Source organism: Tupaia chinensis, unplaced genomic scaffold (assembly GCF_000334495.1).
Source record: "Tupaia chinensis unplaced genomic scaffold, TupChi_1.0 Scaffold141724_1, whole genome shotgun sequence".
NCBI lineage: Eukaryota > Metazoa > Chordata > Mammalia > Scandentia > Tupaiidae > Tupaia > Tupaia belangeri.
In genome coordinates, this window is record NW_006201581.1 from 298,866 (window position 1) to 316,485 (window position 17,620).

The window sequence follows — 17,620 nt, forward strand, 5'->3', positions numbered from 1 at the left end:
AGTTAGATACTATTCTCTTAAATAAAGATCATCCTATTGAAGTATGTGCTAGGAATTGAATAAATGTGCTTTTAAGACAAGAAGTAGACTGTTGGATACACGTGCTAGCAAAGCTCAGCATTTTAATTGATACTTAGCTGAGATCTATAAAGAAGCATTCTGAGTTGACTAATCTACCAGGAAAGATTCTGAAATGACATGAATATAAGTGTATATTCTAGCATGGTAGAATTCTCTTTTTTAAAATAATGATTTTTTTTTTATTATTAATATTTTTTTAACTTGCTAAAGTGCACATGTACTCATCAGAGGGAGCCAGAGAGAGAAACAGAGAGAGAGAGAGAGAGAAAAGAACCTGCTAGGACTAGGACTCAAATTGTGAGCATCCATGTGGGAGTCCAGCACCACTGTGCCACCCACTGGCTACATCATGCTAGAATTCTTGTCTATAATTTGTTTTTATGGTTTTTTTCTTTTGGTTCTTGTTTTAGTTTTTGCCATGTGGTGCCTGCACTTGCTGGAGAGAGACAGAAAGAGGTAAAATAAAAAATCACCCCCCAAGAAGAGATAGCTACACCATGGTCTCTTCTCCTGCATTCCCCTCTTGGGATTTTGGGCATATATGCACACGCTCCTGGCATGATTTTGAAGCCACTAGGTCCAGAACTCCAGCCACGTGGGAGTTCAGCTGCCTTAACTACAATGCCATCTGTTGACTCCAAAATTTGGTATTTTAAATCTTATTTAAAAATTTTTGATAACTTTTTATTTTGAGGTAACTGTAGATCACATGCAGATTCACATATAGACTTTAATTATCTATATTATTGTAAGAAATAATAGTAATAGGTGCAAAAGGTGGTATAGTGGTTAAGGCACATGACCTAATATAATGGACAATGCACACATCCTGTATCTAGCTCTTTTTAGTGGTACCATTTTGCATAACTGCTATAATATCATAACTAAGAAAATGATATTAATTCATTCTCAAGGTACAAATGCACATGTGTGTGTGTGTGTGTGAGTGAGAGAGAGAGAAATACAGAGACATAGTACATGAGTGTCAGTGTATTCTACATAGCTAACACATATGCCAATCACCAAAGGAAAGCAAGGTATACAGAATGGTTTCATCATAAGGATCACTGTGTTACCCTCCTATAGCCTCAACCACCTCCCTTTTTCCCACTCTCCACATCCATGGCAGCCACTAATCCATTCTCCATCTCTGTGACGATGCCATTCAACAATGTTATATAGGCCAGCTTCACAGTGCAGCAGTAATACACCGCTCCATGATGCTGAGGCCACAGGGAAAGGGCATAGGTTCCTGAGGTCTCTCAGTACATAGTAGACATGCATGTACATTTTCAAGATCCTGACTAGCTGGGGCTGGGGTGGATCATTGAATGTGCCTGCCTCTCTCCCACCCTCCTTGTCTCTCTTTCTCTCTGTCTGAGTCTGTCTCTGTCTCTCATGGAGGATATAAATGAATAATCTCGCTAAGATAAATTCTGAACTTGAGCTGTGAAATATTGGTTTCCTTGACTAAAAATAAAGATTTTTCTGCTGAGACTTCTCTCTCTAGATTTATTTCTAGTGGGTAGGGTTACCTCTGTCTCCTTTTCTTCATTTCTCTCTGTCTCTCCCTGTCTTTCAATTAAAAAAAAATTTGTTTTTTTAAATAAAGTATTCTCTGGGCTCTCAAGCCTCTCCTTTATTGTGGTAATTGGTGCCTTTCCTCATTCCATTTAGGAAAGACACAAACCCAGCCCAGGCCCATCATGAGATGGATACCAAACTTGAGCTGTGAAATACCATGTGGTTTTCATTTTTTGCCTTTTTTGGGGGGAGAGGCTTTTGCTATAGGGCACATGTGCTTGCCAGAAAGACAGAGAGAGCTAGAAAGACAGAAAGTGAGAAATCACCCCCCAGGAGGATGGCCACGCCACAATCCCATTTCCTCTATTCTCCTCTTGGGATCTTGGGCACGTATGCACACACGCCTGGCTTGAGTTTAAGCCACTGGGTCCGGGACTCAAACCAGTTGACTACATGGGAGTCCAGCGACATAGCCATTATGCCAACTAAAATCTATAGTTTTTTTTATCACCTTTTTTTCTTTCTTTTTTTTAAATTTTATATTTTCTTCTTTCCTCTTCTCTAATTCTTTTCCTTTTTTCTTTATCTTTATTCGTTGGCTTCTCAGCCTCTTCTCACTAAGTGTTTAGACAGGTCCAAATGAACAAGATCCAAACATCTGAATATGTTTAAGGTCAGAATATTTCTCTATTCCCACTGAATCTGAAGTACAAAGCGAAAATGGAATGGAAGAGAGATAGCAGATCACTTCCTCCTGCACGCTTCTGAATGCTCAGATTGAACTTCAAGAATTAGGAAGAAATGCACCATCCATCAGATGACTAGAAATCACTGCAAGGCTACAAGAAATAATGGGAAAGCAAGAAAATACCTCTCTTCCAAGGGAAAAGTATAACTCCTCTTTATTCCCAGACAGTACAATGAAACTTATGGAAATACCATATAAAGAATTTAGAATATTGGGAACCAGCAGTTAGCGTAATGGCTATGTCGCTGGACTCCCATGTAGTCGACCGCGGTTTGTGTCCCGGACCCGGTGGCTTAAAACTCACACTGGGCGCGTGTGCGTGCGTGCCCAAGATCCCGAGAGGAGAATGGAGGAGAAGGGATTGCGGCGTGACCATCCCCCCTGGTGGATGATTTCTCACTTTCTGTCTCTATGTCTCTCTCTGTCTGTCTGGCGAGCGCACATGCCCTATAGCGAAAATCTCTCAAAAAAAAAAAAAGAATTTAGAATATTCATAGTGACAAAGCTATCAGAGATGGAAGAGAAGAGAGACAATGAACTAGAGAAGAGACAGGAGAAAAGAGCTGACCAGTTCCTGGAGTTGAGGAAATTCTTGCAAGATCTAAAAGCGGAAATACACAGTATATAAAAGAATCAAATGGACCTGTTAGAGATGAAGGCTAAATACAAGAAGTCAAAATCTCTCTTGAAAGTATTAAAAGCAGACTAGATCATACAGAGAATCAAATCTCAGATGTAGAAGATAGAATTGTTGGCCTAGAAAAATTCACCTCAAAGACTGAGAAAATGACCCCAAAAATGAGAATAATATACGAGAAATACTAGATAGCATCGAACATCCGTACAAACATCTGGATAATTGGTATGCCAGAAGGCAAAGAGACTCATAGGGCATTGATAATCTATCCCATGAAATCTTGCAAGAAATTTTCCAAACCTAGAAAGGCATTCAAAGATCCAGTCCCAAGAAACACAAAGGACTCCAAATAGAATCAACCCAAGAATATCTTCTCTAAGACATATAGCCAGATTGAGCAAAACCACAGACAAAGACAACATACTAATATTGACAAGGGAGGAATGTCAAGTTACCTACAAAGGATATCTCATCACGCTAACAGTGGACCTCTCATTGGAAGCAATGCAAGCAAGGAAAGAATGAGAAAATATATTCAGGGTGTTAAGGGAAAAGCAATTTCAGCCAAGAATACTGTATCCGGCAAGATTATCCTTCATATGGGAAGACAAGACAAGAACATTCTCAGATAAACAAAACCTGAAAGAATTTACCAGCACTAGACCAACTCTCCAAGAAGTTCCCAAGGGAGTGCTATACCAAGAAAATTAAATACAGACACACAGAAATAAGAGTTCAAAAATTAAGAAAATGGTCAACTTAATCGTAGGGACAAGTCTGAAGTTGAATATTATATCCCAGAGTTTAATCAGGAAGCTTGGACCACAACAAAAGAGAGTACATGAGACTCAACTGGTGAAATAGAATTTTATGACTTTTGACTAAATCGTTGCTGATTTTCTTCTAGGATTTGTTTTCCGGTTTTACGAATTTTTGTCATGTCTTGAGCTGCTGATAGGTTCATGTACCTACTATTTGAACAGAATCTTAACCTTCTGGCTTTAAGTTTTAAGCAAGGTTCTTTAGCATTTCTTTGATTTATTAAAGCTAGAACTGCTTTTCTTAAAACTATAAATACAATTTCCGTAGTAAGGTATATAGTTTCAACTAGGTGCTACTTTATAGTATATTCATTCTGCTCAGAGTTTCACACCTAAAGTCAGACATGTATTCACAGATATGTATATGCTAGCTGAACTTGCTATTCAAAGTAGTTAGATTATTTAAGAAATTTTGTGAATCAATAAAATGTGTGTGTGGGGGAAGGAATGGAAAATAACTGTAGACACCTGAGATAGTGTGGGAGGAGGGTTGGAGCCACTATGCTGTATATTCTGGATGGGAAATCACATTTTGTATGCTGTGACAATCCTCAGGGAATGAGTATAAATTTATTAATTAATTTTAAAAATGAATAATCATAAAAGAAAAATATTATTTAAAGAAAATAATAAAATACGTAACTTTTTGATACTGGCATTTTCACTACTAATGAGATCAATATTTAACATACAAGAACCAATAACTTTTTTATTTGCCAGTTATAGCCATTAAAATCATGGTATGGGAAAAGAGAGTCTATTCACAGTAACAACAAAACTGTAAATACCTGGAAATACTTTTAACAAAAGTTCATTTTTTTAAAAAAAATTTCATTTAATTTTATTCATTTGTTTATTTCAGTTTGAAAAGAGAAGGACAGAAAGTGAGAAAGAGAAAATGAGAAAGTCAGCTGCCAGGTCCAAAACGCGACAGCAGTTGGCTATGTGGGGATCCAGCACCTTTAACTACCACGCCACCTGCCAGCACCATACATTTAACAAAAGTTTTATACTTACTCAACTTTAATAAAGATGACAAAAAAGGTGGGAATACAATTGATAAACATGTTTGTATCAATGTAATTTTAATACAATCTTAAGTAAAATTTTAGAAATTAAGTTTGAAAAGAGATCAACAGATGACATACTGATTGCATCGCTGGACTCCCTTATAGTGGACTGCGGTTAGCGTCCCGGACCCAGCCGCTTAAAACTCAGGCCGGGCATGTGAGCGGGCATGCCCAAGATCCTGAGAGGAGAATGGAGGAGAAGCAATTGCTCGCTTTCTGTCCTCCATCTGTCTGGAGAGGTGATTTCTCGCTTTCTGTCCTCTGTCTCTGTCTGGCAAGCACATGTGCTGTATAGAAAAAGTCTTCTTTCAAGAAAAAAATAATTTTTGAAAAACTTAATACAAATTTTGTTCTAAACAAAAGACATATTTGAAGGAAACTGTGTTCAAGAACAACTAGGGAATTTTTGAACAAAAAAGTGAAAGGAACTTCTTCCAAATATAGGATGTACTAGTACAGTAATTAGATTGTGAAATTGGAGACTAGACATATCAATGACTTGATATTTAGAGTCCAGACACCAATGTACACATATTTGTGAACTTAGTTTTTGATGCAAGTGGTGTTTCATGTCAGAAGTAAATCAGTAATAAATGATGATGGGAAAATTGGTCACCTTTTTATATTATACAAAAAAAGCCCAGATAAAAGCTAGAAGCCAATTAAAGGTCTATAAAAGTATTATAATAATAGCAAATGAAAAGAAAGAAAGAAAGAAAAAAGGAAGAAAGTAAAGGGAAGGGGGGAAGGAGAGGAGAGGAAGAGAGGAGGTTAAGAAAGAAAAAAAAGGAAGAAATTGCCTTACTCAGTGGCAGAAGTACACATTAAAAGCAGCAAATTTATTGACCATATTACCAGAAATTAAAAAGACTGAAGTGTACAACAAAACAGTCACACTGAGGCTGGCAGGCAGCATGGTGTTTAAGGGCGTTGGACTCCCACATGGCTGACCGCTGTTTGAGTCCCAGACCTGGCATCTTGCTTTCCCACTTTCCCCTTCTCTCTCTTTCTTTCTGTCTCTCACTCTGTCCCTTGCTGGTCAAATTGGAAGAAGGAAAGGGGGACCAGCACTTGGCATAATGGCTTTGTAGCTTGACTTCCATGTAGTCAACCGCGGTTCATGTCCTGGACCTGGTGGCTTAAACTCATGCTGGGCACGTGTGTGTACGTGCCCAAGATCCTGACAGGAGAATGGAGGAGAAGGGATTGCAGCATGGCCATCTCCCCGGGACGTGATTTCTCACTTTCTGTCTCTCTGTTTCTGTCTTTCTGGAGAGCGCATGCACCCTATAGCAAAAAAACCTCTCCAAAAAAAAGGAAGAAAGAAAGGAAGGAAAGAAAAAAAAATAAAATGATTCTTTAAAAAATTATGAAACAGTTACACTAATACATTTTGGTGAAAATGTGAATTTATTACTTTTTTGGAAAGTAATTTGAAGTAAGCAAGATGTAAGACATTGAAATTAAATTGAATCAGTTGACTCTTAAAGCATAATCCTGTATACTAGGGTAATTTTAAAAAAATAATTATTTACTTTTATTTATTATTATCCTTCACTTTAGCTGGAAAAAGACAGAAAGAGAGGGAGAGTGAGGAAGCAAGCCGCCAGATATGGGGCTTGAACTGTGGTCAGCCACATGTGAATCCAGTACCTCAGCCACCATGCCACCTGTTGGCCTCACTAGTGTAATTTTTAAAAGTCATTACATGGAGCAGGGGAGTTATAGTGGATTATCTGAAAAGTTGTGACACATTTTTTCATAGAAAAACATGAAAAAAATAGTCATGACTTTTCTAACAACCCATTATATGCTCATTTCAGAAATTACAAATATCCAAAAAAAGGGAAAAGCAGCAGAATAATTATCTACACTTTTATCATCCATAATTAACAATTGTCAATCTCTTTTTATAGCTAAATTTTTTCTATACAATTTTGTATATGGTGGAATTAATCATCTTTAATAGTCTGAGTATGGGGGATTTTATGGAGTACCTACATATTGTAGAATAAATATAATTTGTATTTTTTCTTTAAACAGTTTTTTCCCACTAACAGAAGGTAATTTACATACTATTCAAAGTCTGTGTCCGTTTCTGTCAAAAGAAGAAAAGAAAGAATTCAGTGCTCAGTGTATACCTGCTCTTTTGGGCTGGACAAAGGAAGATCTTTGCAGTACTGATGGTTAGTTCCTTATTGCTTGCGATGAAAGAAGTATTTCTTAATATGTAAAAACAAATCTAGTCAAGATAAATTGAATTACAGCTGATTTGTTCCTAGTTTATACGAATGAATGTTACTGGAGAGTGGCTATTAACATTTTGCAGTATATTTTGCGGTAGCCTTAAGAGAAAACTTACACCCACAAATACCTTCTAATCGTTACTCTTTCATCTGTAGCTTATTTAAGCTATGCTGCTTTTCTCTAGTCAGTGGTTGATCATATAAAGACAAATGAAGGAATAACTTTTGTTGTATTCAAAAATTTTCAACACTGTATACTTTATCTTTTTATTAATTTAAAAAACACTTATGAGCACTGCTGTATGGCAGTTCCTACTGCAATGAAAAGTTACAACACGTAATAATTGATGTAACCAAAAGGTGTACTGTTTGGAAGTAGCAGAAAGGAAGGAGTTTCTATTCTGCTTTGAGAATGTCAAAGGTGAGTTTACAAAGAGAAATATTTTAACTGGCAGTTGAAGAATAGTTTTCCATATGGACATAGTTGGCGAAAGGCATTCCAGGTACACAGAAACTTCCAAGGGTGCCAGTGGTTTGAACTGGCTGGCATTTAAGGTAGAAGGTTGGGGACAGAAGATACTAAGATGTACCGAAAGATGAGTTTTGAGAAATGCTTGGGATTCTAAAGAGCCATGACCTGCATAAAAGCTTACCAGATATAGCAGATTGTTTTATTTGTTTCTTTGCTTTTTTAATTTGCCACAGGGTGTACGTGCTCACCAGAGAGAGAGAAAGTGAGAATATGCCCCCAGGAAGGATGATCATGCCACAGTCCCTTCTTTCTCAGGATTTTGGGCATGCATGCATACACGCTTGGTGTTTCTTAAGCCACCGGATCTGGGACTTGAACAGTGCAGTCAGCCATGTGGAATCCAGCCACCTTAACCACAGTGGCAACAGCTAGTTCAGCAGATTGTTACTGAGTGAATTTTTCAATTATATAATAGTATGGTCTATTTTCCATCCTTATTTAACTTTGTAGTCTAGAGCTGGCATGTTTTAGTTTTATATGAGAGGTGAGCATGCCCACTATGTCCTGTACCTAAGAAACCAAAACGGGGGTTGCCAGATGGTGTAGCAGTTACGTTGCTGGGCTCCCGCATGGCTCAAGTCCCAGACCTGGTGGCTTGAAAATCATGCTGGGCATGTGTACATGCGTGCTCAAGAGCCCAGGAGAAGAATGGAGAAGAAGGGATTGCAGTGTGACCATCCTCCCTGGGGAGTGATTTCTTAACTACTTTCCCTCTCACTGTATCTGTCTGTCTTGCTTTCTCCCTGGAGAGCACCCTAAGACAAAAACCTCTTAAAAAAAAAAAATAGAGAGAAAGAAAGAAACCAAAACAAAGAGTACCTTAGTTTAGCTTAATGCAGTGTTACTCACTTCTTGTCCCCTCTCCTATCTATGCTGGAGGCTGGATGTGGAGACCAAATCTCTGCCATGTGAAGCTCATGGGCTAAACTGATGACTGATGAAATTATAAGCCCTTTGCAGAAGGGTCTTAACCTGGTACTTCTTAAGTAAGAGTTTGAACTAAAAGTAGACTTTCTTTTTATAGTAGCAATACAGTTCTTAACATTTTTATATTGAATTTTGCTTCAGGAGGTTTTGGACATCTTGCGATTTTCAATTCTTGTCTGCAGACCAAAAGCATAGATGATGGCGAGCTGTTACATGGTATATTAAAAATTATAATGTCCTGGAAGAAAGAACATGAAGATATTTTTCTTTTCAGTTGGTAGGTGATAACTTCATACTGTTTTTCTCCTTTACACAATGCAAACCCAGATTATATATGAGGAGTCTTAAATAGTTCATGGAAATAAATACTATGAAAAGGCTATGGATGGGGACCAGCAGATGGCATAGTGGTCATGTTGCTGGACTCCCACATGGCCAACTGTGGTTCAAGTCCCAGACCTGGTGGCTTGAAACTCACACAGGGTTCGTGTGTGTGTGCATGCCTAGAATCTCAAGGGGAGACTGGAGGAGAAGGGTTTGTGTGGTGTGGCCATCCCCACTTGGGGGTGGTTTCTTGCTTTCTGTCTCTGTCTTTCTCTGTCTCTCCGGTAAATATAATGCCCTGTGCTGAAATCCTTCTTTAAACAAACAAACAAAAAACAAGCTATGGATATATTTCACAACTTCTTTGCACCAAGATAAACTTGTACCTTGATTCCATTTTTCTGCCAACATTTTGAAGTCCCTTTGTATTTTATAGTCACAATTATTATTTATTTATTTATTTTTTGTGGAGAGGCTTCTTTTTTTTTTTTTTTTTTTTTTTTCCCTCTTTAGGGGGGGGGGTGCCGCCCCACAAAACCTATAGGGTGCGTGTGCTCGCCAGACAGACAGAGCAGAAAGCGAGAAATCACCCCCCAGGGGGGATGGCCACGCTGCAATCCCTTCTCCTCCATTCTCCTCTCGGGATCTTGGGCACGCACGCACACATGCCCAGCGTGAGTTTTAAGCCACCGGGTCTGGGATGCGAGCTGCGGTCAGCTACGTGGGAGTCCAGTGACATAGCCCTTAGACTAAGTGCTGGTCCTGAGTCACAATTCTTTCAACTAGGAGGAGGTAGACATTTAAGTAAATCCTAAGTGTGTATGATTTAAAATGGAGTATTTTCTAGTTGAATGTCAATATAATTCTTTAATGCTTTTTGGCTTTTTGTTCTTTTGTTTTTATCTTTATCACAGTAATCTGTCAGAAGCAAGTCCAGAAGTACTGGGTGTAAATATAGAAATAATCCGTTTCCTCTCCTTATTTCTGAAACACTGCTCATCTCCTTTGGCAGAGAGTGAATGGGACTTCCTCATGTGCTCCATGTTGGCTTGGTTGGAGGTAAGTTACCCTGACATGGCATCACTGCTGTTGGGTCTTTGTGCGTACCTGTATATTAGAACAATGTATTTAAGTAAATAGTGAACAGTTATTTCCTTAGCAAACGCTTAAAACAGTTTATAGGTGTTCTACTCACCAGCTACTATTAGAACAGTAAAATGATAGACATTGAATTATAGTCAGCATCTTTTAGTGACAAAATCTGCTGTTAAAATGTTCTCACTATTAGCTCATTTCAGTATTATTTTTGTAGCATACTCCTTTCAGGTTTTAGCTTTCCATGATATGTTGTTTGGTCTTTTTTTTTATTGTAATTAAATTATTTCTAAACATACTGTGTCAGTATTGTCAGAGGAATTAATTAAAGATAAGCAGATTCTGAGGGAATAAATGTATTTTTTAAAGGATTTTTTTCAGGGCTGGCAGGTAGTGTGGTGGATAAGAATGCTGGACTCCTACATGGCTGATTGTGGTCGGAGTCCAGGACCTGGTGGCTTGCTTTCCTGCTTTCCCTTTCTCTCTTGCTCTCTGTCTCTGTCTGGTCAATTTAAAAAATAATAATAACAAATGAAATTAAGTAAATAAGTAAGTCTTTTAAAAAAGAATAATTTTCATTTTATTTATTATTATTTTTTATTTGAACAGAGAGAGAGAAAGGGAAAGTAAGAAAGCAAGCCACCAGGTCTAGAACTCACACCATGGTTGGCCATATGGGAGTCCAGCACCTTGACCGTGATGCCACCTGCTGGCCCCTGAATTAATGTACCTTTAAGTGACCCAAAGCAACCCAGAGATAATGTAATCCTGTAGACTCCGAGGCAGGAAGTCAGCTAGGGTTGAATTGGTCTGAATCTCTGCTTTGCCTGCTATTAACTGTGCAACTTACGATGTTATACTGAAACTAGTTGAGCCTTAGTTTTCTTATTTAAATAACTTAATAATGTACAGCTTGCAGGGCACTGAGAAAATTAAAAATGTACATTTAATGTATTTCTGTTGATAAATGGTCCCATTATTTTCTTCCTTAGTCTGGAAATACAAAAGGGCATTTCAGATAATTCTGATTTGTAGTATTTAATTTTGAGGGACCAGCAGATGATGTAATGGTTCTGTTGCTGGACTCACAAGTCCTGGACCTAGTGGCTTAAAACTCAAGCTGGTGTGTGTGTGTGTGTGCTACCCAACATCCCAAGAGGAGAATCGAGGAGAAGAGATTGCAGCGTGCCATCTCCCCTGGGGATGATTTCTTGCTTTTTCTTTCTCTCTGACTCTCCAGTGATCGCACATGCCCTGTAGCAATAATCTCTCTCTCTAAAAAAAAAAAAAAAAAAGAAAAAAAGAAAAAAGTTATTTTGAAGTAAAATATATTAATATATTTCAACAGCTTTTTGCTTTGATACTCAAAGAAGTGAAAGAAGCTTTTTAAAATTGTGTGTTTTTGTTATGTTTCTGTAGAAACCTGCTTACCTATTTCATTTTTTACTTTTCTTCAGACAACAAATGAGAATCAGGCACTGTATTCTGTTCCACTCGTACAACTGTTTGCCTGTGTCAGCTGTGACTTGGCCTGTGATCTCAGTGCCTTTTTCGATTCTGCAGCTCTGAATACCATTGACAATCTTCCTGTAAATCTAATCAGTGAATGGAAAGAATTTTTTTCCCAAGGCATCCACAGTTTGCTTTTACCTCTTTTGGTGACTGTTACAGGCAAGTGAAAAGGCGAAAAGGCGAATAATAATGAGATTCATTGACTATGACTTGTTGAAAAGCTCAAAACAAATACTTAAGATGCTTAAATCAAACAACACTGAATAGTAAATGAGCCAGAAGAGGAAGCTTGGCTTTTCAGAAGCATCATTATACTCTTCTACTTTATAGATAAGAACTGAAAAAGTGCTAGGTATACGGTGACCAGTGCAAATCAAAGCAATACTAATTCATATAACATGAATTAAAGATTTGCTTTATTTCTGAACATAAGATAAAAAGTAATTTAAAGAAATGATAACTGAAATTCATGTTTCTATTAGGACTACTCTAATGTTTATGTCATTTTAAAATTTCATTTTCTTAAATAATATTTGACTTTGAATCATTCAGGGTACATTACTAACTTTCTTTGGGGATGTGCGTATTTCTTTCCTTTTTGTCATCAGGGGAAAACAAAGATATGTCTGAGACCTCCTTTCAGAATGCAATGCTGAAGCCCATGTGTGAAACATTAACATATATCTCAAAGGATCAGCTATTGGGTCACAAACTTCCTGCAAGATTGGTTGCTGGCCAAAAAACAAACTTGCCACAACATCTTCAGACCTTGTTAAATACGCTGGCCCCATTACTCCTCTTCAGAGCTAGGCCTGTGCAAATTGCTGTTTATCATATGTTATACAAGTAAGAACTTATCCAATTGAATTAATGGTATAGTGGTCTAAGAAAAAAATTTACTTAGTTTTTACTTTTAATCTATAAAGTCAAAGTAAGGAAAAAAGAATACCTTAGTAGGTATTTTAGTAATAAGGACTCCAAGTTGGTCGATCTTTCAGATCATTTTCCTTCATACACAATTTATAGTGAGATAGTCTTGGCCATAGTTTGTTATTTCAAAAATATATATATTCATCACAAAATAACTGTGACTCCTGCTCTTAAAGATGATTTAATAGTGGATAATTTAATGTAGAATATTTTAAAATAGTGTTGTAATTTACAGATTGATGCCTGAATTACCACAATATGATCAGGATAATCTAAAGTCATATGGAGATGAAGAAGAAGAACCAGCCTTGTAAGTTCTTTTTTATCAATTGTGTTACTAAATTCTCATAATCCTCCTTACTTACAATGTCATTAGAAGACTAAAGCGGGGCCAGCAGGTGGTATGGTGGTTAAGGCTCTGAACTCCCACAGGGCTGATCCTGTTTTGAATTCTGAACCTCACTTTCCTTCTCTGTCTCTCTTGCTCTCTGTCTCTCTGATGGGTGCATGTGCCCTGTAGTAAATTAAAAACTAGTAATGATAAATGAAATTAAATAATTCTCTGGGGGAAAAAAAGACTAACATAACATGTTACAAATTTTAGAGTATATATTCATTCTATAAAGTTATCTGTGAGGCATAAATGAAATCTAGAGTCACTCAAGAGATTGTTTCTCTTCCTAATTTTTCCTAGATCACATTTTCAGTTCATGCCAGGTACATATGTGTGCATGCCCCAAATCTTGATGGAGTAGAGAAAGACTGAAAAAAGAATTGCAGCGTGATCATGTCCCATTGGGGAGCTTTTTTTCTGTGTCTCTCACTTTCTTTGCCTACATGGAAACTGTAAAAAAGGTGATCATTTAAAAATCTATTGAGCACCCAATTTCTGCATAGTATTAATTAAATGCTATGGGGAAAATACAGTGTTTATAAACATATTATTATTATTTTAAAAATTTTTGCTGTAGGGCACATGTGCTCACCAGAGAGAGAGAGAAAGACAGTGAAAGGAAAAGTGAGGGGAAAGTGAGATATATGTTAATATTTCACACATGGACTTCAGCATTGCATCTTGAAAGGAGGTCTCAGACATATCTTTGTTTTCCCCAGATGACAAAGACATATCTTTGTTTTCCCTTAATGACCAAGCCACAATCCCTTCTCCTCCATTCTCTTCCTGGGATCTTGGGCATGCACGCACACTCACCTGGCATGATTTCAAAACCACCAGATCTGGCAGTCTAACCATGATTGGTTATGTGGGAGTCCAGTGACATAGCTGCTATGTCATCTGCTGGCCCCATGTTCTTTTTCTTAAGAAGCTTATAATCTTTTTTTTTGTTGTTGTTTGGAGAGGTTTTTGCTATAGGGCATGTGTGTCTGCCAGAAAAAGAGAGACAGAGAGACAGAAAGCAAAAAATCACCCCCCAAGGGAGGATGGCCATGCTGCAGTCCATTTTTCTCTTAGGATCTCTTCTTGGGCACACATGCACACGCACCCGGCGTGAGTTTAAGCCATCAGGTCCAGGACTCAAACCGTGGTCAACTACATGGAAGTCCAGAGACATAGCCATGGCGCCAGCTGCTGGTCCCAAGGAGCTTATAATCTAATATAGATAATACAGCTCTATAATAGAAGGCCATAGACTAGTACATGACAAGTGCTAAGAAAAAGAACAGATAGAGACATATCAAATTGGACCTTTATCCTTTGCTATCTGATATTATAACTAAATGTGGCTCTGTGTTCATACAAATTTTATTTGTATAATTTCATGTTAAACCTCAAATAAGTGCTTCTTAATGTGACTGATTTTCTATGTTTCTACATAGCTATATTAAAAAATGTAATCTTTTTTGTTTGTTTTAGAGAGAAATTTTTGCTATAGGATGCATGCACTCCTCAGACAGAAAGTGAGAAATCCCTCTCAAAGGGGGATGGCCATGCCAGAATTCTTTCTCCATTCTCCTCTCAGGGTTTGAGCACTCACGTATTTGTGCCCAGTGTGTTTTTAAGGTGCGGGTCTGGGACTTAAACTATCAGCTCTGTGGGAGTTCAGCGATGTAACATTATGCTATCTGGTGGTCCCTAAAAAATGTAATCTTAAATAAGCAATAATTAAGGCACAGTTTATTTTGTAGGGAGTATTGGTCCATAGGGAGAAATTGCAGTCCTTTATAAATAGCCAGCTGTAATGTCTATAGTATAGCTGTTACCCATATTTGTGGATGTATTCTATGTCTCCGGGAATGATGTTCTTTCTCTTCTGGATATCTGGAGACTTTGTCATGAAACTATTGGGTCATCAGAAGAGTCATGACTTATTTTTCTATAAAAAATGCAGTGGATCATAGTATTGTGATTGGCAGAAGCTTTCTAGTAGACCATGTAATTTTCTGGGTTATATTTTTAAGAAAAATGCGTTTTTTTTATTATGACAACACAAAACATAGTAGTAATATGTTTTGCTTTCTTCCTTCTCTGGTAAGCCATTTATGAACTTTGTTTTCAGAGTAAATCTGTTAGAAAAAGTTTTGTCTAATCATAACACCATGCATTTAATTGTATTGGTGAAAATCTTCAGATACAAGAAAAGAGTACTATAAAGCTGTGTGGTAGGAGCTAATGATGTAAGAGCATGAGGGGAAAGTGAGATATATGTTAATATTTCACACATGGACTTCAGCATTGCATCTTGAAAGGAGGTCTCAGACATATCTTTGTTTTCCCCAGATGACAAAGACATATCTTTGTTTTCCCTTAATGACCAAGCCACAATCCCTTCTCCTCCATTCTCTTCCTGGGATCTTGGGCATGCACGCACACTCACCTGGCATGATTTCAAAACCACCAGATCTGGCAGTCTAACCATGATTGGTTATGTGGGAGTCCAGTGACATAGCTGCTATGTCATCTGCTGGCCCCATGTTCTTTTTCTTAAGAAGCTTATAATCTTTTTTTTTGTTGTTGTTTGGAGAGGTTTTTGCTATAGGGCATGTGTGTCTGCCAGAAAAAGAGAGATGTTCTTTTTCTTAAGAAGCTTATAATCTTTTTTTTTGTTGTTGTTTGGAGAGGTTTTTGCTATAGGGCATGTGTGTCTGCCAGAAAAAGAGAGACAGAGAGACAGAAAGCAAAAAATCACCCCCCAAGGGAGGATGGCCATGCTGCAGTCCATTTTTCTCTTAGGATCTCTTCTTGGGCACACATGCACACGCACCCGGCGTGAGTTTAAGCCATCAGGTCCAGGACTCAAACCGTGGTCAACTACATGGAAGTCCAGAGACATAGCCATGGCGCCAGCTGCTGGTCCCAAGGAGCTTATAATCTAATATAGATAATACAGCTCTATAATAGAAGGCCATAGACTAGTACATGACAAGTGCTAAGAAAAAGAACAGATAGAGACATATCAAATTGGACCTTTATCCTTTGCTATCTGATATTATAACTAAATGTGGCTCTGTGTTCATACAAATTTTATTTGTATAATTTCATGTTAAACCTCAAATAAGTGCTTCTTAATGTGACTGATTTTCTATGTTTCTACATAGCTATATTAAAAAATGTAATCTTTTTTGTTTGTTTTAGAGAGAAATTTTTGCTATAGGATGCATGCACTCCTCAGACAGAAAGTGAGAAATCCCTCTCAAAGGGGGATGGCCATGCCAGAATTCTTTCTCCATTCTCCTCTCAGGGTTTGAGCACTCACGTATTTGTGCCCAGTGTGTTTTTAAGGTGCGGGTCTGGGACTTAAACTATCAGCTCTGTGGGAGTTCAGCGATGTAACATTATGCTATCTGGTGGTCCCTAAAAAATGTAATCTTAAATAAGCAATAATTAAGGCACAGTTTATTTTGTAGGGAGTATTGGTCCATAGGGAGAAATTGCAGTCCTTTATAAATAGCCAGCTGTAATGTCTATAGTATAGCTGTTACCCATATTTGTGGATGTATTCTATGTCTCCGGGAATGATGTTCTTTCTCTTCTGGATATCTGGAGACTTTGTCATGAAACTATTGGGTCATCAGAAGAGTCATGACTTATTTTTCTATAAAAAATGCAGTGGATCATAGTATTGTGATTGGCAGAAGCTTTCTAGTAGACCATGTAATTTTCTGGGTTATATTTTTAAGAAAAATGCGTTTTTTTTATTATGACAACACAAAACATAGTAGTAATATGTTTTGCTTTCTTCCTTCTCTGGTAAGCCATTTATGAACTTTGTTTTCAGAGTAAATCTGTTAGAAAAAGTTTTGTCTAATCATAACACCATGCATTTAATTGTATTGGTGAAAATCTTCAGATACAAGAAAAGAGTACTATAAAGCTGTGTGGTAGGAGCTAATGATGTAAGAGCATTGAAAATAATTGCAAGGACCTTTTTTTTGAGAGATTTTTGCTATAAGGCATGTGTGCTCACTGAAGAGACAGAGAGAGACAGAAAATGAGAAATCATCCCTTATGGGAAATGGCCGTGCCACAATCCCTTCTCCTCCATTATTCTCTCAGGTCTTTGAGCACACATGCACACATGCCTGCTTGAGTTTTAAGCCGCTGGGTCCAGCACTCCCGTGGTTTACCATGTAGGAGTCCAGTGCAACACCACCTGCTGCCCCCATTTGCAAGGATTTTGGTAGATAAGTATTACATTAAAACTTGAGCTTGTAATAGAATAATCTAGTTGCATTCTATTGCTCTGTTACAGACACCAGCAGACTGAACAAAATGTTTTGTGTATTGTTATTAAGCTGTAGAGTTGTGTGGTGTGAATCAGAAAAAATCATAACGATCTCATTTATAATGCAGTTAATGCATGAGCTGAGTAGTCAAGATTTCCATATTCAGACATAGGAAGGAACAGTGCACAGGGTATTCTTGAGTCTTAGGTGTATAAATGTTGATCTAAGTGACTAAGTCATGTCATTTTAGCACATTCAGTGTGTTGAAAGGTCAATGTGTATTTGTTTTAGAGGACTTGCTCCAACTTCGAATTTTATATTAAGTGTAGTTAGTTTCTGTGGTTCCATGTTAGCTGCTGAGATTGGTGTAAGTTACTTAATGCTAATGGAACCAGTTTTTTGTTGTTGTTGTTTTTTCTTTTTAATTTGGTGCCTGTAACTGTTGTAATGTGTTAGTACTTGCTGAGCTATCGAATAACAATACTCTTGG

The 17,620-nt window shown here is 37.6% G+C and overlaps 1 protein-coding gene across 1 annotated transcript in view; it reads left to right on the forward strand.

Annotated features, from left to right (window-relative positions):
* LTN1 (listerin E3 ubiquitin protein ligase 1) overlaps nt 1-17,620 on the forward strand; it is an 87,460-nt gene that overhangs the window by 48,021 nt on the left and 21,819 nt on the right. Inside the window, exons 21-26 of the mRNA XM_006163268.3 lie at nt 6,925-7,067; nt 8,728-8,863; nt 9,825-9,969; nt 11,463-11,676; nt 12,126-12,363; nt 12,683-12,757. Coding sequence (XP_006163330.2) covers nt 6,925-7,067; nt 8,728-8,863; nt 9,825-9,969; nt 11,463-11,676; nt 12,126-12,363; nt 12,683-12,757 — 951 coding nt within the window. The remainder of the gene's footprint in view (nt 1-6,924; nt 7,068-8,727; nt 8,864-9,824; nt 9,970-11,462; nt 11,677-12,125; nt 12,364-12,682; nt 12,758-17,620) is intronic.